This window comes from Branchiostoma lanceolatum, chromosome 11, assembly GCF_035083965.1.
Source record: "Branchiostoma lanceolatum isolate klBraLanc5 chromosome 11, klBraLanc5.hap2, whole genome shotgun sequence".
NCBI classification, from domain to species: domain Eukaryota; kingdom Metazoa; phylum Chordata; class Leptocardii; order Amphioxiformes; family Branchiostomatidae; genus Branchiostoma; species Branchiostoma lanceolatum.
Window position 1 is genome coordinate 7,454,983 of NC_089732.1, and position 24,539 is coordinate 7,479,521.

At 41.4% G+C, this 24,539-nt stretch overlaps 1 protein-coding gene across 2 annotated transcripts in view; it reads left to right on the forward strand.

Annotated features, from left to right (window-relative positions):
- Nucleotides 1-7,155: 7,155 nt before the first annotated feature.
- LOC136444645 (neuronal acetylcholine receptor subunit alpha-2-like) overlaps nt 7,156-24,539 on the forward strand; it is a 29,028-nt gene continuing 11,644 nt past the window's right edge. The window contains exons 1-2 of one of the 2 annotated variants that reach the window (XM_066442312.1): nt 7,156-7,972; nt 23,208-23,347. In XM_066442312.1, the coding sequence (XP_066298409.1) occupies nt 7,930-7,972; nt 23,208-23,347 (183 nt within the window). In that variant the 5' untranslated portion in view covers nt 7,156-7,929. The remainder of the gene's footprint in view (nt 7,973-23,207; nt 23,348-24,539) is intronic. The other variant, XM_066442311.1, reaches the window with a different exon arrangement.

Consider the following 24,539-nt stretch of genomic DNA (forward strand, 5'->3'; position numbering starts at 1 on the left):
TTCACAATCTTTACGAATATGTCGTTCTTGGATTTGAATTTTTATTGAGATTGTCTTTTCAGTTTATTTTGAATAATGTTGTCTAAGGATTACCTGAAATGACGTTGGTTGAAACCAGAGAGCTTAAGGATCCGATTGCCAATAGCTTTACTTTGATTTTCCATGCATACAATCACTAGAATCGTGCGTCCAAGGATTACCTGAAATGACGTTGTTAGAAACAACATACATACAATCACTAGAATCGTGCGTTCGATCTGTCAAAGAATTAAGTTATTTGACGTGTCAGCCATTACGAATATGTCGTTTTTGGACTTCAACTACATGTATTTTATTTTGAATAATGTTCTCCAAGGATTACCTGACATGACGTTGTTTGAAACCGGAGAGCTTAAGGATCCGATTGCCAATAGCTTTACTTTGATTTTCCATGCATACAATCACTAGAATCGTGCGTTCGATCTGTCAAAGAAATAAGTTATTTCACGTGTCCAGGCGGAGCCAGTAATCCCTGAATCACCCGTGGGAAATTTTGGAGTATCTCCAATGTTTTGGTCGACCTGTTTCCAGCAGACTGTGTTTGTGGAATTTCACGGTCAGTGGGCAAGGCACATGGGCAGCCGGATTGCTGATGGTAGGTTGATGAGTACAAAATGCAGGTCAACTGTTCACACGCTGCAAAGTTTCTTTTGAAGAAGTTGTTTTTGTTTGTACTTCTTCTTTCTGGCGTGTCATTCTGCACCACTAAAGAGCAACCAAAGCAATATTAGGGCCCAAAATGTGGAAATGAAACAATGCTGAAATCTTTATGGAAGTGACATTTACTAACACTATTTAGCACATTTGCATAATAACTTCATACTTTGAGCATTTCATAACCGCGCGAAAACGTGCCATACAATGATTCCATTAGTTTCGCGAGCCTACAAAACCCTGGCGACGATTTTCAGTGAGTTCTCACATCACAACGACGTCGAATTTTTGCATGATGCACGTCGCTATACATTGTGATAGTGTTGTTTTAACTAATCAGGTATAGAAATTACTAAATAGATTGACTTTGAAAATTCGATTTTCGGGCCCTGATATTGCCTGGGTTTTCTTTAACAAGCATGTACAAAGTGACAGTAGAAAGCCCATCATTACATGTGACACAGACACATTTGTCAGATCAGGTTGCCAGCACTACTGTGCCCATGTAATTTTCTGGTGTCATTTTCGGCGCCAGCTGTTCTGATGAATAATTGTTCTCCGGTAGCATGACGCTGGTTTTGGGACAGGTCCGTTCTCCAAGTATGTAAATCCACTGTCACACATAGCAGACCATGGCCTCCCGACCACCCCCAACCTTCCCCCGACCATAGTTGAGAGTCGGTTGTGAGGAAGGTCGTGGGAACGTCCTTAGTGTGGGACAAGGCCTTACCGATGAATACGGATTACTACTGCTTTAGTACGAAATTCATAAAAAGAAATTGTCACGATATAAAGCCTCAATCAGAGGCATGCCAACTCCTTATATTTTGGATGTGTTGTCATTTTACTCTACCAAGTCTTCAATGGAGAAGCTACTTTTATCATCTCAATATGAAGGAGATTTGGAGGATGTGATACAATAGACTCTGATGGAGGGCTTAGGAACAGCAGCAATAAATAGGATTTATAGGGCCGATCGTATATGTTCTGAGCATTTGTCCTTGATAGCAAAAGAATACGTTTCATGACACCTTGCGTGAAGAAGAAAGTTCGAGCAATGTTTTTTTTCTCTCCCTGTTCTTCGAAAGATCTGCTAAGTTTGGGATCGTACAAGAAGACATCTTCTGGTCCGTCCCTTACACATTCAATAAATTTCAGATTTGGAAATTGACTCTTGCCGAAATGTTTTGGAAAATAGCTTGGGTTACCATAAGGTGCGTTTCTCAAACGTTGGTATTTCTGTTGTCAAATGCATATCAAAGTAGAGTGAAAAGACGAACTTAACGTTTCCTGGCGTGACTCCAAGAAAATGTAACGTCGTCTTGATGAGGGAATTCGATATTCTTCACCTGTAGCGCCGCAATACTGCTTAGAGATGAGTTGAAGATGTAAGGTTGATTGTAGCATCTTCTAAGGGGTGAATCCCGAAATGAACCCGACAAGATCATTACAGAGATGAATAAAACACGCATCCCGGTCACAAAGAGCTATCTATATATAGGCGTATCAGATTCCTCCGTGCGAAGACGAACATTACACTTGACGTTAAGTGCAGATAGTGGTATTAGCTACGATAGAACGCAAAAAGGAAAGGCTTTTCCAAATGGATGAGGCATTTACCGACAAGCCCATGTCGTTAAGAAGATATTGCCGAAAGTCAGTACAAGTGAACTTGAAATGGAATTTCTACTTTTATGGTTTCGCATTACTGGCGCGATCGTAAATGATCAGGGACAGCCGTCTTGGGTGGGAAATCCCGTGGTGCGTGCGCTGAAATTTAAACATTGAACCTGTTTTCAAATATTTCAACATGAAGTAAACCATACTTCCTCATTTTCATGTAGTGAAGATGAATTTTGTTCAGTAATGTTGAACGATGGTACGCTATGAGCTTTTGCTCTCGATGTTCAAAGAAGAAAATGATTTGATAATTCATAACAGTTTGAGAATTGCTTATCGTTATTATCTATTACCATCATTATTTGATTGGTCAAATTTGTACTCAAGTTAGATGGGGAAGATCGTGAACAAGCCATTATGGTTTTTTCCTTTCCCCAGAACGTTTGGTTTTTGTTGTTACTCATGTTTTGTAGATTGCTTCTACATTTACGGCACACAAGCGAATAAACCAAATCAAATTAGAAATAATAATGATTAAGAGCCAGACTTCTGAAATTGAGCTTATTGACACTTACTTACATAAATCATAATCTGCGTGTCTTAGTACAAGATTACACTAGTCACAGGACCATTTTGCTCAATGCGACTACCGTTACTTCACATAAAACCGCAGCATAACATAAAACCGGTATTTTTAAAAACGGGGTATTTAGGGATATGTGCTAGATGCAACATCAGTAATTTCGCCAGAAATACAAACTTGGCAGAACACTGTCTGAAAAGCTTTGATGATAATGAATTTAAGATGACCACATCAAAAACTCTCCGTCCCTTATTGAAATAGTCTGAGAAAATATAACGTATATAGAATACGTTACAAAGGTAATCTATGATATTGACAGAATAACAGAAACAAGATGGTTAGTTGTTCTGCCATATTGGAAAAATCCCGGTTTTAGGTGAACTAACGTTACATTTCCATCGGCAGTTCAGCAATAAACGATTCGTGTTTTCTTTTATGTACACCTGCTGTTTAAAACAGTCAGCGACCCCCGACCGTATTTTCAATTTCCCTTGCCATCTTGCCCTTCTAACTTCCCATTTTTATGGAGTAGACCAAACAGCATTCGTAAAACTTCATTATAGCTATATGATGTTTGGTCATTTATCTTAAAGGCCATTTTGTGATATGAGAGAATTACATTTTCCATTTCGGTGTAATTACCGTTCGATATTTACAATGATGCCAACGGCACTGCATTGCCTTATAACAATCTATTTGTTGGTGATTCAGACCCTGGCTGTTATAATGTGGTATGATATCCAACCAAATGTCATCTAATTTACGATAGGAAGACGATACCTTTACGACACAGTCAAAGAATACGGACCTCTGGTTCTCTATCAGCCGCAATTATTTCTTGGCAGTTGGTACAAATGCCGCCCGCGAGGGACAACATTTTTCTTATTTCGCTTCTTTGTACGCACGTCAATGGCGAAATTACACCTCTTATTTCTAGTTAGTTCTTTTGGCGGTATTGACGGGGAGTTGTTTTCAGCGTAACAGCAATGACGTATGACATTAGAAGTCAAATAGCCAACTGTGGCAGACTAGTATATGATCTCTAACCGAATAATCTTTTCCACGGCTTAACTACCAATACCCACATACACGATTGAATAAAACCAGGAGAAAGAGCAAGAAATGATAACAACAAGTGAGTGACGTCCACTGGGCTGAATATATGAATGTTAGATGAGAGAAACGATCCGCACTGCTTGGTTGAGGATCAGTGGCTTGTGTGCAGGGAATTGGCTATTATTGAAGTAATAACGTTCCTGGCCTCCCATGCCGATTGACAAGAAGATATCGCGTCATTTCAAGCGCAGTGATAGCTCAGCCATGACCTCTGCAATCCCACTGGTCAATGGAAGGCTTAATAGTTCCGATATTGTTCTCTCGTGCCGACACTCTTATACACAAAGTTTTCTGTAATTACTTTGTGGCTTGGGGGTGTCTTTGATCATGAATGAATAAAGTTTAACTGAGAGGTAAATGGTAAAGGCAAGGAAGGGAAAATAAATCAATAGTGAAGATCAGAATCATATTCAAACGTTTTCTAAAAAATAGAAATGAGAATATATACATATATAGAGAGAGAGTTATTGATATATATTTGCATTTTAACATAAAACAGATACACGAGATACATGCAATGGTTTTAATGACCTTAAAATAGCATATCTTATGACGCAGGGAGACTCAAATGGATTAACGTACCCGAATGCAATGACTGGAATATCATCGAGATACACAAGATAACATATTACGTTAGTTAGAGTTGATACTAATGAATGACGTGTCACATTTGATCAGCGTCATTGTTTATCCATATCCCTCGTCGTAGCATATCAAGTACACGATTTCCATTTCATGTATTGTTATTTGTGTAGTTTGTAATTTTACCAGGACTTCGCTGGGGTTGAATTGATAAATGCATCCCTGCTCTTGCCGTTTTTCTCGCAACAGAAATACCCAATGACATGACTTAATTTGCCTTCGCAGAATCTGCCTGTGATATCTGCATGCCGTTCAGATAGCGATCGCCGTACCTGATACTGTAAATGCATTTAAGTTCGCGTGGTTTTTATTTCGTGCTAATGCGAAAACGGAGTGTTCGCGGTGGTTTAAGCTCTCGTCAGCGCTATAGTCACATACTGCTACAGTGCAGGACAAAATGTTCGCGGTGAAACGGTCGCCGTGTAAACCGTGAACATAAAACCACCGCGAACATTTCTACATTAACAGTATTCTCCCCCGAAGTTTCATTAACTCTGCAGCCATTTTTACCTCCCCAGAGATGCCCAGATTCAATTTGGTGCCTGCCAAATAATTGGGTAATGGTCCGATGTGGGTTTTGTATGCGTCGACTCACGGCAGATCAAATAGAATATCGAACCTTATGTAATACGACGCTACATTCCACAGTTGTTCTACAGCCTTTGCAATGACAGATAAGCAGATGTCAGATCTCGTTTACGATATGTTTAATTTTCTGTCCCTCTACTTCCCAATGGCTGTTCCGACTCAGTTCGCGTCTGCTGACCTGAAAACATAACTAAATCAAGCCTCCTAATCTGGGTTTTTCGTAAAATCCCATGTAATAATTATACCAAGATGATCTTGTAGAAGGTGGCTGTATGTCTCTTTTCCGTACGGCGTAGGCAAACTGTAACGTTTTACCGTAAGTCGTAGCGAATGCAAAGGATGTCCTTAAGAATGTAGCGTAAAGCGGCCCTCGTAGAATGGCGTAATTGCCCTTTGGGAAAGGGGAAATAATAATGCGTAGAATTGTACCCGTTACCACCAGATGATGCTCACGTCACTAGAAGCTAAGTCAAGGAAAGGTTACGGTGCAATGTGTCAATGAACTGCAATTCTAAATGTATCATAACTCATTGACAAACGGCTTTTCTGTATGTCTAATATCTGGGCGTCCATATGGTTTCTATGATACACAGCTAAAACTACGGCACTGTTTCATGGCTGTAAAGCCAGGGTGCTCTGGTGAAAGGGATAAAACGTTTTGGCAACAAGTGTAACTCTAAAAGACTTTATCAATTTATCAAATATCCCTATTCTTTATTCCAAGTTAATATAAATTTCTGGTACAGGCTACATTTTATCTCCAAGCAGAGGTAGTGTTCGGGTTAGTGTTTATATATCTTCTCCTCCCCTTCCTCTTTAGAAAGAGGTCTAAAAAGCTTGAAAGGATACGCGTAAAACAATGACCCCCACCCCATATCTGCTTGGATATTAAACATCTTTCCAGCCAACTCGCCCCTGAAAGCTGACGTCCGTTCGACTCTACAAGTCTATCCATCTTCATGTCAGGTTAATTAACCAAATTGAAGACCTGCCTTTTTCTTAATTGGATCATTTGGAAGTTACAACTGGTGGAAGACGAGACGGATCATGATCACTTTGCTAGCTAAATAAACTCAAAAGATTAAAATAATCTCAATTGCTATTATTATGAGTACGCATAAGCTGTAGTTTACGGGTATCATGAACCATCATAGTATTAGTCATGGGTACCGCACGTTATAACGACATTTTATGACAAAAACGTCAAATGAAAACCAGCCTTTCTAATTTTTGTGGATCTCAAAAGATGCTTTCTAATACTACGGAGCGTACAAGTACTACAACCTTAATCATTGCGCAACGCACTCAATATGTATTAGAGAGAGCATAATCCTGTTGACACAGATTCCAAACACCTAATCAAACAATCTATTTCAGATAGTTAAACATGAGGCTGTAGGGAGAAGGTCTTCCTGTTCATTATAGCATCACCATCTAATCCCGCCCACTCCTGGCGTCATCCTAACAAATACATAATAACTACTTGCGAATGCAATTAAGGCCCCCTCCCGTAAATTCACACCCGGAAACAATTGCAAACATAATAAATTCAATGGAACTAATAGCAAATGAATTATACGTACAGCATGCCTATGAAATAGACGTTCGGATGTATTATAGATCTGAAATGGTTTTCTTTACTATAAGATCGGTAGAAAATCTATCATCGCAGTCAGTCGTTACAGGTCATCAGTTTTTCCTCTCCGGCCTGAGTATCCATTTATTCATCGGGTCGTTATCACCTTCGGTTGGACGCCCTCTTGACGGGGCGGGGAACACGCGGGGCAGCCTTGATCACATAAAATGTCCCCGGGGACTTACGGCACTAGTTCCACTCACAACATGGTAACCGGAACAGCATCCAAAGCACCGCGGTATCCCCTGTTCTTTCCAGCTTAATTTGTGAATATTTTTAGCTTCGCGCACGTATGGAGGGGTTAGGCGGGCCATATTGTCATAAATGCCTCGGAGGGTTTTTAATTTCCTGCTGACATTTGTGGGCTAGTTTGGGGTGCAGAATGCACCTCATTCATCACCGGTCCGGAAGATGAAATAACGCCCCGGCACCCATTGGCCCACACCGCGCGACCACCTGACCGATGCCGGCTGGTGTCATGATCACGCCGTCGGGTTTCACATGACTTACCCCAGAGCCGTGCCCAGGGCAAACCTCCGGACCAGGGATAGCAGGTCAGAGGTGCATTAGTATGTAGCGCGCGCACCGCCAAACACTCTCTCAGAGTACCCCTCTCTCATCCGCACTGCAACGTCACTCTCGGAGCAACAGGATCCCGTGGTCATGCCAGGTTCCCGGTTTTCCCGCCAACTCGTTTGATTGCTAGATTCGCAGACGACATTTGACGACGGTTGACGGAATCGTACCGGAGATATCAAGCCAATATCGTCTGCCTTCGAACCCGCTCCTTGCCGCCGACCACATGAAGAATTTAGACGGCGAGGAAAAAGGGAGAAGCGCGCTGCAATTTTCATGGACTGTCCAAAATATTGACGATTGCCGGTGGCGTATTGGAGAATGACGTCGACGGCCATCTGTTAGAGATGATGAGGGCCGCTGTGCGCCATTGTGCCGCGCATAGATAGCATTTCATACCCATATCTGCTGTCAAATTACCCTCGCTGCTTTCACGGATCAAGTGCATTTGGCGTCGGGACAGGGGGACGGCAGGATGCTTCTCTACGTGCTGTTGACAACTGGGTTCTTTGTGAGCGGTATGTGTGCTTTTCTACGGGATGTTCTTCTTTGTACATGGTAGATTTTCTTAAGTTCACGCTTTACCTATTTATCGATGTTCTTAACAAAGGTAGATTAGCGATGATTATAACGAATGGTAAGCACTTTCATTGCAAGTCCAATAGATACTCAAGGGATTCTTTTACATACCATCGACTGCTTTTGTCCACGAATTGGTATTAATTTTCTAACCAGTCACCGATTGTATGAGAAACAGTTGATCACGTTTCCTACTTTTTATTCGGTGGTAGTTTTAATCCTCTTCAGAAAGACGCTTGAGCGCGTTTTGATTGCATCCACTCGGCATTGTGTTCTTGCACTTCATGTGGCGTCAAGTTCATCTTTCTTTGTCAAATGCAGCGTATAATCCAAGGAGACACCAAGCAGCGTTGCAATGTATAATCAATTTGAACCCTGTATCATGTAAGCATTCAAGTGATCTACATTACCCCATAGTTACACTCTAAGGATAGAAACTATGCATGTTAAAGAGTAATTTTCTCTCTTTATTCCTTTTTTCGATCGGCTTCTAAACTGACCACCATACTGCATGTAGCATATACAGAACGATTTCCACCGACCTAGATGAACCCAGCAGTTTTCTTCACGATTTCGTCAGCTGAAGTCTTTTTTTATCGTGTGAATCAGTATAGTTTCTGCCATGTATACTTTTAATGTCTATTTTACCTTTCAGTTCCTTTTTCTGTCATTCTTATGCTATTTGTTTGTTTTTCTAACAGTGTCATAAATGCGTTGCAGTCTTATCAAATTTCTTGCCTTGAAAAGTACTGGATTAGTATTTCTTGAAAATACATCAGAAGATGTTTTGTTACAACATTTGTTATTTGTAATCACCATTCCGTATTTCGCAGTTAACTTGAATTGTGCGGTATCATCATGAATGTGTACAACGCATTGCGTTTGAACGGATTTGAGGGAAGCAATTGTTATTCCAGTTTAGGGCCATTTCCTTGTTATCAATGTAGCCGGATATCTAGCGCGCGCGTGGCATCTCTAGGTTCATGTGTATACTGCATGTGGTTCATGTACAACATATTGCCACTGGTGTTCGTCAACTCAAATGGCTTGACATAGCACAGTGGGTTGAAAGGCAAAGGAAGCGATGTAGCCGTCTCCTTTAGTAGGTTTTAATCCACTTCTTGCCGTGTTCAATTTTATAGAGTGCATGTTGTCAGTGACTGAAGGCTCGTGTGCAAGTCCCACATAATTCTACCACGTTGATCAGCTCCCCTGTGTGGCAGCACCAACACATCCATTACATACGTTGATGAATGAATTGTATTTTCGGTGATTTCTGATCCTTGGCCGGATGTGCTTGTCATATTCGCATGGCTCTATTCGTAGGGTTTAAATTATCTAACGTTACTTGTTCCACGAAATATCTCAGTATAGGATATAATGTCCTACTCTTTCACAAACAGAGGCCATTGACGGACAGCTAGCAGTTACATTTTTCTGGTTCTTGAAATTGGACCTATCATTTTGATGATTATCATTCTGGTCACGTTAACTGCAATGTTATGTAGTTAGACAAAGCAATCATGGAACGTTTGAAACAAACGATTAATCGGTAATCCTCGAACAACCCAACTAAGCTCTGTAATCTCCCGTGATCTTATCATGTTACATCGTAGTAATCATGCACAACTCTACCGGATAGTAGCGAGGATTTGCATATACCAGTACATTGCTATGGGTTATAGTGGGCGGCCACTCCATGAGTATGACATGTTGTCTGATGGATTATGCAGTCAATACATAGGGAAAACGACATCAAAGCATACTCTGTACATCTTGCCAACGGAAGAAATCTATAACGTGAGGTATGAGTTTCACACGAAGAAAAATGGGAGGAGAAGCATGTTGATTTGTAATGGCTGGTCTCTGATGCTAAGGCAAAGCTTGTTAACACATAAAGTTGTCTCTCCACTATGTATATAGATCGCCCTGCTAGTTTCCTATTGATGGCGGCGCTTAGTTTGGATGGACTACTCTCACAACGCCGATAGTCTCTTACACTCCCGGCTTGTAAATCTCGTTTTTAATTGCCTACATCATACAACTGCAATCTAAGTGCAAATTACAGCCGCCGTAAAAGGAAACTCTTCCCCTTTTGAGAGGAAAAGGGGCATTTTGTCGGTGATATCGTGGGTCATTACAGAGGCCATGCACGGACATCTTCTAGCGCTCGCTCGCCGGGACAGCCTGTAATTTCTCCTGAAAGCTGACGTAAATCATTCTCTATCCCCCAGAATTGATTACTGGAGTGAATAGAAAGACCATTATTCAATAGAAATGGATGTTGCCAGCGATCCAAATGACCGCATCTACCGCAAATGGGCACGATGTCGTAAAAACCTGATTGCTTTTTACGGCGATGTAAAACTTATAGGAAAGAACTGGGTCCCTGTTTCACTTCACGTTGGAAACACGAGGTTTATCAAGCTTAAGTGGTCTCGTAGGTATGCTAACTGTAGAACAGCCGCCTTCTTGTACACATTCATAACACTTCTGTGTGATATCACAATGGCCTACTGTGCCCTGTCGCTTTCCTCTCCATACTCTTATTCACCCTGTGATTGCTTAAAAGACGGTGGCGACGGAGAAGCTGCTGAAACGTGTGGTACTGGAAACTGGAAACAGTAATGGGTGGTAATAATTCTTACTCTCACTGTACTGAATCCACCCCAATAACTGCGATTAGACAAGAAATTTACTGCCTTTGTCTATAATGCCTGGATTGGATGACAGCGTCTAGTAAGTGCTGTCCATCCATGTTATGACATGTTGTTGACAGCTTTTGTGAGGAATATAAACACAGGCGGTAGATGAAGTAGTAGTCTTGGATGTGGGTTATTCGTATGTTGCAACCAACCCAGTATGGGTACACGTAAGGCAATCCCACAAGTGAACCGATTTGAGAAGCTTACATCTAACGCAATCACACTAACTTCCGTTCCAAGGACAGGAACTACTTCACTAACTTTAGTACCAATGATAGGAACTACTGCGCAAACTTCAACACAAAAGGCAGGAACAATTGCACTAACTTCAGCACCAAGGGCAGGAACAGTTGCACTAACTTCAGCACCAAGGAAAGGTACGGGGTTTGAGATTTGGTGTTTTTAACCATGATTGCAATTTAACAATTATTTGTTTTTACTGTTTCTCATGCTCATTGATACGAGCTTTGTCATCCCGATTCCTCGTTGTCCCCGCTTGGTTTGAAATCTAGCTGGATAAAATTAGCATGAAACAGAGATATGATGTGTTGATTTTCATGAATTCTATTCTGTTCGTTGTTAACTTACTGTAGACAGAAAACAGAATACTTTATCGCCTTAGCAAATTTTCCGACGCCCCGTGGCTTGTATTTTTACTTACAACCTTATGCTGTTCTGCCCATGGAATAAAACCTTTCCGGTAGCCTCGTCCTTGGGTATCATGTCTTTAAACTTTATCGTTCCGGAACAAACAAGGCTTCCCCGCCACGGCATTTTCCCCGCAGAACTCTCTAAAGTTCAAATGCAAAGCCCGTGCCATGGGATCATTTATTAGGCAAAGAGCGATTTTTGAATGTCTTTCGCCGAGTCGGATGAGTCGAAGCAACGACCCGACGCTTTAGTATTCCATCAAGACAGTCACGGTTGGAGGGTAACTCGGGGCTTGTACGAGATTTGGATGCGATCCAGGGCTGACATCGGAAGCAACATCAATCATTGCTGTATCCTATGTAGGATCTTGTCTCACCTCAGTGACAGTGCCAAAACGTCTTTACTACATTTATGGCCGCCGGCAGGCTCAGGGTATTGTAATCGATAAGGTCCTATTGATAAGGCTGTCTCTTTGCTGCTGTAGATTAATTTGTTATGCCTTCAAGAGATACCTGCAATCCGCGATAAGTATTGTTTAATATTGATGCAAAATATGACAAATTCACTAAGCAACTTGCCCACATTTATTACAGTCTTACTTGCAACATTCCCTTTATCTTTCAGAAAAGAAAGAATTAGAACAGAATGCAACTATCATAGTCAGTTTGAACTTAAGATAGTTTATCATCAACTTAAGAGATCTTTGTCAGCTTAGCACTTCATCTGGCATCGATATCGTCTTTATCTAGACTTTATGCACGATAGCTCAATGGTATATTTCTAGACAATGGAAAGTAAAGATTCCAGCGAAGGTGTTAGAAAGACGAAATGTTACACTGTAATTCTGATGATTTCGATTTCATTACGGAAAGAAACCTAAATTTATTGATGTAGATACTTTCATATAACGTACACTTTCATGTAAACGATGCAGCAAAAAGTGTACTTTTAGTTTACTTTTATTTTCAACATTGGGAGAAATTACTCCACACGACTATAGAACTAGTTAACTGTTGGCAGTATCTTTATCGTCCTTTTTTTTAAGGGTTTCCATTGATTTCAGTCACCGCGTGAGCAATGTGGCCGCCAATCCACGTTTGACCTTTACTTCCTAAAACCATTTCTGTTTGCCAAGCCTTAACAGGACCATGCAATATTAAGCAGATTCGCTGTAGTGCAATCCTCTGGGTAACCCTTGGGGTGAGACGGTAATACGTTTCGATCTGTTCTGACACGTGCATAATGAAAGGTGTACGCAGTTCTTGATCCTCTTTCTCTGCCTGAAAATTGCATCAGACTCGCGTAATCTGTACAGATAATCGTAGAATGAGCCTTTCTGGAATTATGATATCTACAAATTTAGGCACCGATCAACTATGAAACGATACGGTTTAAAGAGATATGCGGCCTCTGAAAATTTTATCAAACGTTCACTGTATACATGCACCAAGATGCAAGTTGTTACATTTCTATCACGTTATGATCACGTGTTAGACACGTTAGCACGACACGACTATTGTGTGGGTAGCACGTTTTTCTTAATTTCTACTACGTGATGATCACGTGGTTGACACGTTAGGACAACGTGACTCTTGTGTGGGTAGCACGTATTCAGAACTGCGGACGTGGCCTATAGTCTGTCGCTCATTTGTCCTGATCCTCGCAGGTCATAAAGCGGTGTGATGCGGATTTGTATTCATTTTCCACAGACAAGGAGGACAGGAAATCGATAGATGCAGCGGGGGTAAAAAATATCCAGCATGATAAATGACGGAGTTGAATGAACCTGACCCATATCCAAAAAAGACGTTCGTTTCTAGTAGACTCTCGACCTTCCATTTGTTATTTCAACAGATTTATTCAAACTTATAAACCACCCTCAAACCAAAACCAAAAGTTGGACTTTCCACAAGATATAACTTCATTACGTCTAATGATAGAGGAAAAGGCCTCTTTATTGAATGGGCAGTCACATATGATTAATTGATTACGAACTATTTTAACACCGTTCTTTTTCTTTACCATGGTCAATCAGAAATGACCCCGAGACGAAATTATCGATCATTTCAACGGCGTTATCGACAGAAGTCAAGTTCAGTCAGCTTTAGAGGCGACAAAGCACGGATCAGTATTCATGATCGGATATCTTACTAGCCTTTGAATCAATATATTGGGCAGCTTGCCATTTGCTCTGTGCTAACTCTTGAGTCTCTGTCGTTTCAAGATCAGGAATTGTTTGGGAACTGTCAGAACTACATTGACACTCTAGCGCCCCATTCTGTTGTACGCATTTGGTTTCATCTATATTGTATTCTATTTTTCGTTGATTGTAGGTTGTCCAATACAGCATCATCAAACCAGTATCTTACTACGTTCAAGTACATTCGGAGTGGTTTTGAAACGAAGCTCATCTTGCTCCTGTAGTTTGAGTGGTTATAGAGCGTATGCTCGGCCGAATTTGAGTATCCGTTATACCCCACACACCATTTCATTACCTCCAGAGTGCTAGACAAACACCGACCTGAACCGTTGGAACATCTTTCTTGTCGCTGAAGGTCTATGATTTCTCAACTCTTGAACTACAAGCGGCACTTTAAAAGGGTATACTCTTTACTCATCGACCGAATGACTTAGTGGTGCTCTTAGACGGCTGTATTTTTCCTGCACTTTCTAAAACACTCTACGCCCTGTCCGTTCAAGTTTCAAGGTTATGATTTATCCGCTCTTGAACTATAAGTGGCACTTTAAAACTGTACTGTATACTCTTTACTCACGTAGGGCACTGACCAAATGACTTAGTGGTGCTCTTAGGCGGCTGTATACTGTAAATGCTGAAATGATCGCGGGGATTTAATTTCGCGGTAGGGAGAAAATCGAGTGTTCGCGGTGGTTTTGAGTTCGCGTTTGAAACAGTAGCGCTACAGTCACACAATGGAACGGCTTTTTGTGGTGGTTTCAAGTTCGCGGAAAAGAGTTCATCGAGAAAACCGCGAACATAAATCACTGCGAAAATTTCTGCATTTACAGTATTTCCTGCACTTTCTTAAACACCCTACGCCTTGTCCGTTCAAGTTTCAAGGTTATTGAGAACGTTCTCGTTGCCGCGTGCTCGGGCCAGACGATCGATCATCGAGCCCTTTCAGTAGATCCAGGTCACCGCGCGGCTCTTGTAAATACCAGATCGACATTCTCTCGTCGCCGTGTGCCGCTCGGCAAGATGCCCCCCACAAATCTGGTACCCACTGGACCCGAACTTTGGAGAAGGGACGCTAGTTGAATAACCATGATAACTGTAAAGGATGGGTTGCTATGAATGGAACAAAAAATATATCCTCAATCCAGACCTTTGTTATACCGTCGAAAAAATGGAAGAACACTGGAGACAAATCTCGACGCTAAACTAACATACCATCAGACTAGTTTATTTGAGTTTAGAAACACAACTCACAAGGGTTAGACGATGAAATCAACGCACAAGTTGCAACTCTCCTCGTTTAAACAAGTCCAAATGTTAGTACAATTCGCAGTACCAAAACCGAAAGGACGGTGATGGAATAACCATGATAACTGTGAATGATGGGCTCCTACGAATGGAACATATAGAATACAACACGGGTTATTCCGTATCACCCTCGGTCCCAGCCCGACCGCGGGTCGGATTACGTCCTGAGCCGTCGGGCTGGTACCTCGGGTGATACGGAATACCATAGAATATGTTGTATTCTATATATATCATCCTCCATCCAGATCTTTGCTATATTGTAAAACAAATGAAGAACATCAGGTTACTTTATTTTGAGTTTTGTAACACAACTCAGAAGGGTCAAATGTACAAAACAACGTACAGGTTGCGACTCACCTTGTCTCAACAAAAATCCTAAGGTTAGTAGATCTTAGTACATTGTTAAGGAATCGCTAACCACTTCCATTACATGTCATGACGTTGACAAAGTCAAATAATTGGTATTCCTCCGTACACGATGGAAAGCCAATATGATGACACCATACAACAGTCAGTTTAGTCAGATGTGGGACTTAACTTCAAAAGTTAGCACGTAACGTCCCCCTGACCAATCAGGGGTAGCGGTTAGCCGGGCGTCACATCTCGTGTCGCTAGCATTACCACAAGCACCTCCCAAGGTTGCCCAAGACTTTTATTTCATTAACTCCTAACTCAAGGGAAATCTTTCATTCATTGTCTTGGAGTCAGTCTATGGCTCAGGACGTAAGGACGCGCTCCATCACCCTCCAACACGCCTTTTCCATCTTACTTTAACATATTCACATCGCAGGTAACGTGTGAAATCCACCTTTATCTCCCTACGTGGGGGCAATCCTTTAATTTAGTACATTTCCTTGCTTCTAATCCCTAACATACGCAATGCCGGCTGACATTCCCGAAGTAAAAGCCCTCAGCTCACCCTGGCGGTATGCCAATACGTTCCCAGCGGTTTGTCATGACGGCTATTTTGTATGCAACAGGCGGAGTTTTGTATTCAACAGGCGAAGAGGATAGCGTGGGATGATGGATGCTGTGTGCACTAATGCCATCTCTATCCCTACGGCTTCTACCTACACACGCTATCTGCCAGAAAGGGTCTCAATCAAGCTTAGCCTTAGAGTGCCTCTGTTCATACCAACAGGACAAAAATCCCTACAGTTTCAAGGGTAACTCACCGACTGTGCAGAAGTGAAGGTGATTCTTAAATGCTCATTTCATTTAGAACAAAGTTTTCATTTGTGTCAACAAAATACGTGCATGATGCTGTAAAGAGTAGATGCTGTGTATTGATATATGAAATATAAAAACGTAGTTTATAGTAAGTTATCAATACGTTTGAAAGATACATATCTTTTGCTATGAGAGATGCCATCAACAATCCAAATCTGTACGCTGATGTTATCCTTAAAATAGATGTGAAGTAAAAATGAAATAAACATGTACGAACGTTCACTGAGTTTTAAAAAAAGTTGAGTTTTAAAAACGTGACTGAAAAAAGATACAAATTCAAGTTCTGCTGCAGTACTAAGGTCACATACCAGGGGGCCCAAAATGGACCTTGAATTTCGGCTTCACAATACCCGCCCACATACCAAATATCATTGTAATCCATCTAAAGGCTCTTGAGTTATGCTGACTGGAGTGGTGCGGAACACAAACATACTCACATAAACACACACACACACACACACACACACACACACACACACACACACACACACACACACACACACAGACACACCCAAAATAATATCGTCATTTTTCATGGAGATAAAAATAGTTATCCAGATGGTTAACAGTGCAGAATAGCTACAGGCACAACAGATGTACATAATTATGGAACATCTAGTCCACCCTCCATTCTTTCTCTGTATACGCAAGATGCTCGCAATTTTCCAGCAGTGGCGTGGAATCATTCATAGGTGGTTTCCTGACTGAAGGGATATGCTCTTCTCTGCTGTCGCGTGCAATGAAGAATACATTGAAACTAGTATGTCCAACGTAGTGGTGATGACGTATCGAGTACTATCGTAGGTACTTTTCAAGCAGAACATAGTTACGTGTATGCATTATACATTATACAACCCTGGAAGAAAATGCAACTTTTATCACTTTAACGGCATGTCCACAAGTCTAAAAGCCATTCGAATTCAATCCCAAAACATAAATGCGTAGGACACTGTGCACATCAAAGTATAACTCCTCTGGACACGTCACAAGGCGCCAGTTTGCTCCAGTTTGCTTGACCAGGAAAAGTCCGTTCGCTTGACCTGCAGTATCTCTTTTAATCTCATGTCCATAACTATAGAACTCCGATCCCATCCTCTTGTTAACCCCACAGAAAATCAATAGACAGCTATTGTTCCTATTCTCCAAGCAGAGGTTTTGGTCGGGGGGGTAGTAGTGGCCGGGTTTTTTTAACATTGCCTCCAATGCCACTACTACCCCCCCCCCCCCGACCAAAACCTCTGCTTGGAGAATATATTGTTGTATCCTCGCGTGAACTCTCGCACCCAGTCAACTCATCAGCGTCATAAACTCTCGCGAGACCAATAGAAACTGACGCAATCTGAGAAAAGTCACTCATGTGTAACACTTGTTCCCTGGGAACCGCTCTATCCGAGAATAATGCAGCTTCTCTGTAATTGAACTTTGATCAGCCTATCAGCAATGAATGCTATGTCATCAAGGTCAGGCCAATTGCAATTTCCGGTCGGGCTGCGGTAGACATGGTGGGGTCACATAGCGTTAAAGGCAGGGGTAGGGGCAGTTGGAAGGAATGTTTATTGTTTTTTTTTTTGTGCTGCCCAATTCCATCAATCTTGAGGACACCCGGGGGTGCTGTTGTTAAATAGAACTTCATTTACAGTACAGCGTACAGATTTCCAATCAGATTGCATTGCTTTACCTAAACCTGGAGACGCCATGTAAATGTCTGCAATGTAAGTTGACGCGTAAAAAAGTTGTCGTTTATAACAGCCCTATTCTGCCCATTCAAAGTTTAGTTTCAACATTTTCCCCGAGAGTTTTGCTGAACACGAAAGAATAGCAATGTTTTTTCAACGGGCATATTATTTGCGTCTACATGCATAGTTGTCGCAGTTTATAAGATAACTCAAAGGAAGATAGCCCCCCCCATGCTTTCTTGCAACCATTGCAGCTCATGCCACGCCCTGCATTGTCAATGACACATATAAGTGTTCACTAAAGCTTTTAAACTTCTTTTCTGTGCTGAAATACTGTTGCATGTTGCAGTTGAAGATCACCGTTGTCTACATCAAAACAGATTCAGTTACACCCCCATCCGGCCAGTCCCTCATTTTCGTAGAATATGTGTCCAGGGAAACAGCGTGGAGAGTGCATTGCCGTTCAAGCGCCTTAGAACTGGGTCAACCGATATGAAAGTAAACGGCTCATTGTCCAAGAAGATTAATATGAAATCCTGGCGTTCAATCAGCCAAAGGACTTACAGGAAAAAAAAGGCTGCTGTGATTGAGTACCTGTCTTACGGTTCAATTAAAGGGATGCCATCTCTTCGTACTAAAGACAAGGATGGCCAAAGGTGAGGGAGGAATTATGGCGGAGGGCGACCGTTGTGTGGTACAATCTTCATGCATTGGTGCTGGAATATTACCTACGCCGTTTGTCAGCATTTCCTTATGTTGTTTACTGGTTTAACGGAGAGGGATGGTCTATATCACTGCATACCGTGGATATCTAGAACATACTAACTGTTTTCACCAAAAAACGGTTACTCAAACAACTGAATAAAATCTTTAAACAGACAGTATCCGCTATCCTTCATCAGTATCTAGAGGAAAGAACTGGAGAACCAGGTTTTATACCAAAACTCTGCGTGGTGTACGATAAACACTTCATGTATTGGTACCGTTCAATCTACATGTCATTGACTACACTAGTTATTGGCAACGTCCAGGTCAATGAACAGGACACTGCATCTGAGACCACCAGTGTGATTGCTCTGTGCTTTTACCAAAGCGTTCACTCTTTCCTGTGGAGGATAGATGCCCCATATTCGAGTGTGGTGCCACCAGAGGTCATTCTGTGGTGTTTCCACAGAGGGCTAATCTGGGGCGCGCGAGCGTGGTTTAATTAAGAGCGCCCAAACATTATGCAGGGGCGAGTAGTGCATTAAGGCCAATTGGCAAGGATGATGAAGGGGTCAGAAGGCTTGAGAAGGGCAGCTTATGATTATGTCTACACACACCTGCACGACGTGCGGTTTACATAACGCGCTTTCACTACACGAGAGCGAGAAAGGCTTTAAGGAACTTCTCACTTTACTTTAAGAAACCAAAAGGTGTCAATACATGACACCACAATTTTTGTTTTGGAATATGGATGATACGTGTTGGTGGAATTTCATTTGTTAACCCTATGCATTCGTAAGGTGTGAGCAGTTGTTGGGACAGCCAATTTGGGCTGTTTTTACTGAACCCGTGCAGCCTGTGAATGCTTAGTTCGTTAGCACCGTTTACACATATTATATTGCTGAAAGGATAACATGTACCAGGACTTTCACTAAGCATTAAGATGTCTTTAGTTGCGATCATTGGATGTGCCAACCGGCCGAATTGCCGCATTAGGACTACTGCCTATCACACCGTCTCTTACGTGACACCTGATGGACGGGTAGAGTGATTTTGAAAGCTGTACAATTCGGTATATTGCATTCAAGGGGCGTCTCAACATAATGAAAAAAAAGATAGAGGATAGAATCGGGAATACCAGGCTAATTCTGGTTGCTAGAGGCAGTGGACTACGTTCTGTGAACAAATTAGCTAACAGTAAAATTGAAAATGGACATATTCGGCCATGAGTGTGGAATTGCCGCTATTAATAGGTAGGTGACAACGGTCGTTGAAGTCCAGTCTCGCAGGAGGTCAGAAAGGTTGTTTCCAAAGTGAGGGAATAGTCTATTGTTATGAAACGTGTTTTTGGTGTTAATTCGTGGCTGAGGCATACATCTGAGAAGAATGAAACAAATGAGTACTTCATGTTATACCTACAGTGCACCGTCGAAAATGTGCTTTATGCAGTATATCCGCTGTGATCTTCCTAAGCCCAGGACGTGCAAGTTCTGCACCCTCCCCGTGCCCCTCACCTATATGCTGCAACCGTTTCACCTTTAAAGCTAGAATCGCCCATCTATCCGCGTCATCAACCAAATCTTATGTCTAAGCACGTTCCCGATAATCTGGCCGATGTGTGTAAAATGAGCAAATTGAATAAATCTGGTAGACTGGACAGACTTGAGAGAGGTGACGTTTTGTTGTACTAACCGTAATTATTTCGCAAACTACATTGTTAGCTGAAAGGCAATTTCAACAGCACTGTCCGGCTTCTAACTTTACGACATCATCCATTAGGATGACCTAGTTCCTTTGGAATCACCCGAGGTGATATTTGCTGGCGTCAGCTAAGCGAAACCTTTTTCTGTCCAATTTCTTCCAAAAGTGCATGCCAGAACTAGAAAGACGTTTGATCCTTTTTCGAGAAAAAGTTAAGGATAAAACAGTTGATGCAGATTCTAAGTTTTGAATTGCAAGGCTAACCAACTTTGGTGATTGTCATTTATTTACCAGATGAACAATACAAAGCTGCTGCATTCTACAACTCCATCGGGGCTGCATTCAGCCCACGATTGGTGCATAGATGAGTCATCAAGTCCCCGTTCACTACAAATTGCCCAATTTCCTCACCCTCAAGCCGGATACGGGTAATTGTACGAGTACTGTGAGCTAAAGGAATGATTAGACGGTATTGGCAGGTATCTTGAGACTGCAGAAGAAGAGATAGCTGCAGACTTCAGGCGTAAAACTAATTATTAGGATAGGATCTCTGGCCTAAAAAGGAAAGGGGATTCATGGGCAATAAAGCAAGGCAATGAGTCGGTGGTCACAAACTCATCTCTTTTTCCACTTTGGTCTGAAGGACACGAAAAATCAACCGAACAACCATTAAGTTGACTTCGCAAGAACAGGCGCAGTAGGAAACACAAGTGGCTCATGTAGAAGCTTTTCGTGATAAATGACACGTAGTCAGGTCGGTAGGAGGGGAGAAAATGCAACCCAGCCACAACCCAAAATAAACCTGAGAAACGGTATACGGTATTTGGATAATGGTCATTCAAACTCTTTACCAGACTGTGTGTGTTCCCGTTTGGGTGAAGAAAAAAACCTTTGAGCAAAATCTTTTGCCAAGTAAAAATAGTGCTTGCTATATCTATGATAGAATCATCTTGACTATTGTTCTGCTTAAACCTTGCTTTAAGTGAACTCACTGTTTGTGACGGATGAGAAAGTTTCTCATCTGATTTCTATTACATTCAACATTACCACATGGTAGATAAGACACGTGGTACATACAAGTATATGGCTGTTGACGTCCATAGCAAATTCATCTTACGACACAGTGCATATCAAATAGGAAGGTAGCAGTAATTTTGTACGTGAATAAAACACACGCCCCAAATTGTCGAAGGAGTACTAGTGATATCTGTTTTCGAATTGTCTGGTTATTATCATGCACTCCTCTACACTTCCCAGATCAGCCATGGGAAATCAACAACTACCTTATAGGCAACACACCATCTCATAACATCAGTTTCAAATCACCATGCATATGCTCATCAAGGATACTGCCACTGTATATTACAATTTGTGGCCAATGTTGTTAACCCTGGGTTTGCTCGCGGTTTTATTGGAATAATCCCCAGTCTAAATCATAACTAACCCTTTTATATCTCATCAAAACTCATCTGTTGGTCACGCCCGACCCTTCATGACCTCATCTCACACACCATAAACTTACGGCCGTGTTCGCGAATACCGGGCTGGTTTTCCCTGACCCACGTACCCCCTCCCCCTACATCAAACTTGCACTTGGTTTGGTTTTGATGAGACTTTCCGGATCATCAACCTGCCTGATGTGGGGATTATAATGCCGTGTTTCGGCTTTGATTATGCCCTGGCCTTTGGAATCACGGCGGATAGGTCGTCAGCTCTTCTGTAAGACCTTGGGTAGGATTATGGGCAGTCGTGAATTCCCAATCAATGTGGTTATTGCCTCCCACCTTTCACCCAATGTGCCGTATAGAAAGGTTTTAATGCCGTTTATGTTGTAGACCTGATTGTACACACTGGTAGATGGAATCCAGCTATTGAGTACTGCCAGAGCCGTAGAAATGGCACTCCATACAGCAGAAGTTTTGCACCGTTATTGCGTTAACGCTGTTGCATCGAACAATTGTAACGTTACCAGTACAACACTGCTTTATCCCATACATAACGTCCATTAGATGTCACAGATGATAGGTTTGATTTAAATATTTTACGCACATGACTCTTACAGCCAAATATTTCACTCATGGAATATATTCATTGGTGGTTATGTGAATTGATCTTCATCTAGTTTATGACTAGAATTTACTATGCAATCATGTAGTTTAAAACAGTATAACGGCCGTAAAATGGAATATTGATAATAAAACTCGACAAATATGCTGGCCACCTACAATACTACAGGCAGTAAATAATCAAAACTTTATGTAAGTATAAAATCTATAAAGGATCGGCTGAGGTCAGATGCAATTTATAACGGAGTTTCTTATATCTATAGCTAGGTACTCTTTATACTATCGATTCTTTTTTCCTGCGGGTACAGATCTCATCTTTATGTGTCATATAGCTGGCTTGTCGGATAAAATGAGCTACATTTTAATAAAGAAGACAAAACGGACCATAGCTTATCAATGTGTAATGTGTATACATAACATAATACACTGAAACTTAAGCTTTTGTCAACCTTTCAAATCCACATTTAGGTACAATTGACAAAACCTTTGGCATCAGCATCAATGCTTGAATGTTTCTTATTTCAATGTTTTATTCTGTGAACAATTCTTGAAAGTAAAATTATAGAAGAAATTCAACATTGTAAACAAAACTTAACTAGCTATGAAAAATAGGTAAATGAAGTAGAAATTATAATATTATTACATACAAAACAATGTAAAAAAATAATAAGTGAAAATGATATAGCACGTCATGTTGGTTCACAAGAGTGTTGGTAGGTAATTAATTACAGATAGTGATTTATACATCAAAACCGTGTCATTATTGTATAAAGATATCCTACAAATGTTGCCGAGCAAATGGCACATCTGCGCAGTCCTATATCTATGTTTGTCTCACAGAAGACTAAAATAACACAAACTCTGTTCATGATCATATATATATATATATCATATGATCACCGTAACAGAAGTAAACAATTGTCCCTTTCTCCCTACAGGCGGCCATGGTCTGGAGGCCAGAGAACAGCTGTACCGGGACCTGTTTGTGAAGTACAACAAGGTTCCGCGTCCGGTCAAGAACGTCACGGACAAGGTCACCATCAAGTTCGGCATCGCCATATCCCAGCTCATAGATGTGGTAAGATACATGGTCACTTGATATTTCACCATGAAGAATTGCTTCCTACTTGCTCTGTCAACCTTTCGCCAGGGTTTCTGCGTTTGTTTGTTGTACCATACATCTCTTACATATTCTCGATTGGGATGGTTTTGCAAGTCTAGAATATGTGCCAGAATATTGAAAACGAAATAATAGTGTTCAGTATAAAAAGGGTGCTGGGACAACAATACCTAGCCTGAGTGTCATCCTGTTTCAGTTCCAGGCTCTACCTTCACCAAACAGTCTGAGATCGCTGCCATTCAAGTCCTCTGGAATAAATGTATTTTTCCAGATTCTTGCCTAGCACGTTGATTGGTGAGGGTAGAGCCTGGAACTGAAACAGGATGACACTCCGGCTAAACAATATCCATATGCCAGACCGAAACGACAGCTTACGATATTCAAGATCATGAGATAGAAATTGCTTATTTAATCAATTATCGATTACCCTGCTGCCATATACGCCATCCAGTACATTCCAGAATGAAATGTAACTGCCAACTGATATGTCTAAACATAAGATTTATGGCATCCAACGATATGCTGAATCTACCGGGTTTTATGTATTCCAAAACGTGCCTTAGCCATGTCCAAGTACGTGAGAATTTACCCCAGTAGCTTCGTTCATTACGTATCCTGGGCTCCGTGTATGTTCATGAATCAACTGTCATGATGAAGGATGACGGTGCGTGGCTGCACCATTTGTGTGATTAGTTATAGAGTCCGAGCAGCTGTGGCTTCGCCTGCACAACATTCCTAACGCCCCGGGGAAACGCGGAAATGGACTGTTATAGCTGTCGTTGATAGAGGATAGGGAACACCAAACTAGACACGTTAGAGCTCCCAAGCAAAATTGAAAGAGACGCTTATCAGCACTGATACAGACAAATCACCAAACAGATTGTCATGGATGTAATGATATATACATGTTACAAAGCATAAGTTAACAGTGCTAAATAAATTCCCAGTGGAACTGAAAGTAATACATTTATGGTCATTATCATACACTCCTCTACACTTTCTAGTATCAGCCATGGGAAATCAACGACTACCTTATAGGCAACACACCATCTCATAACATCAGTTTCAAATCACCATGCATATGCCCATCATGAATACTGCCACTGTATATTACAATTTGTGGCCAATGTTGTTAACTTTGGGTATGCAC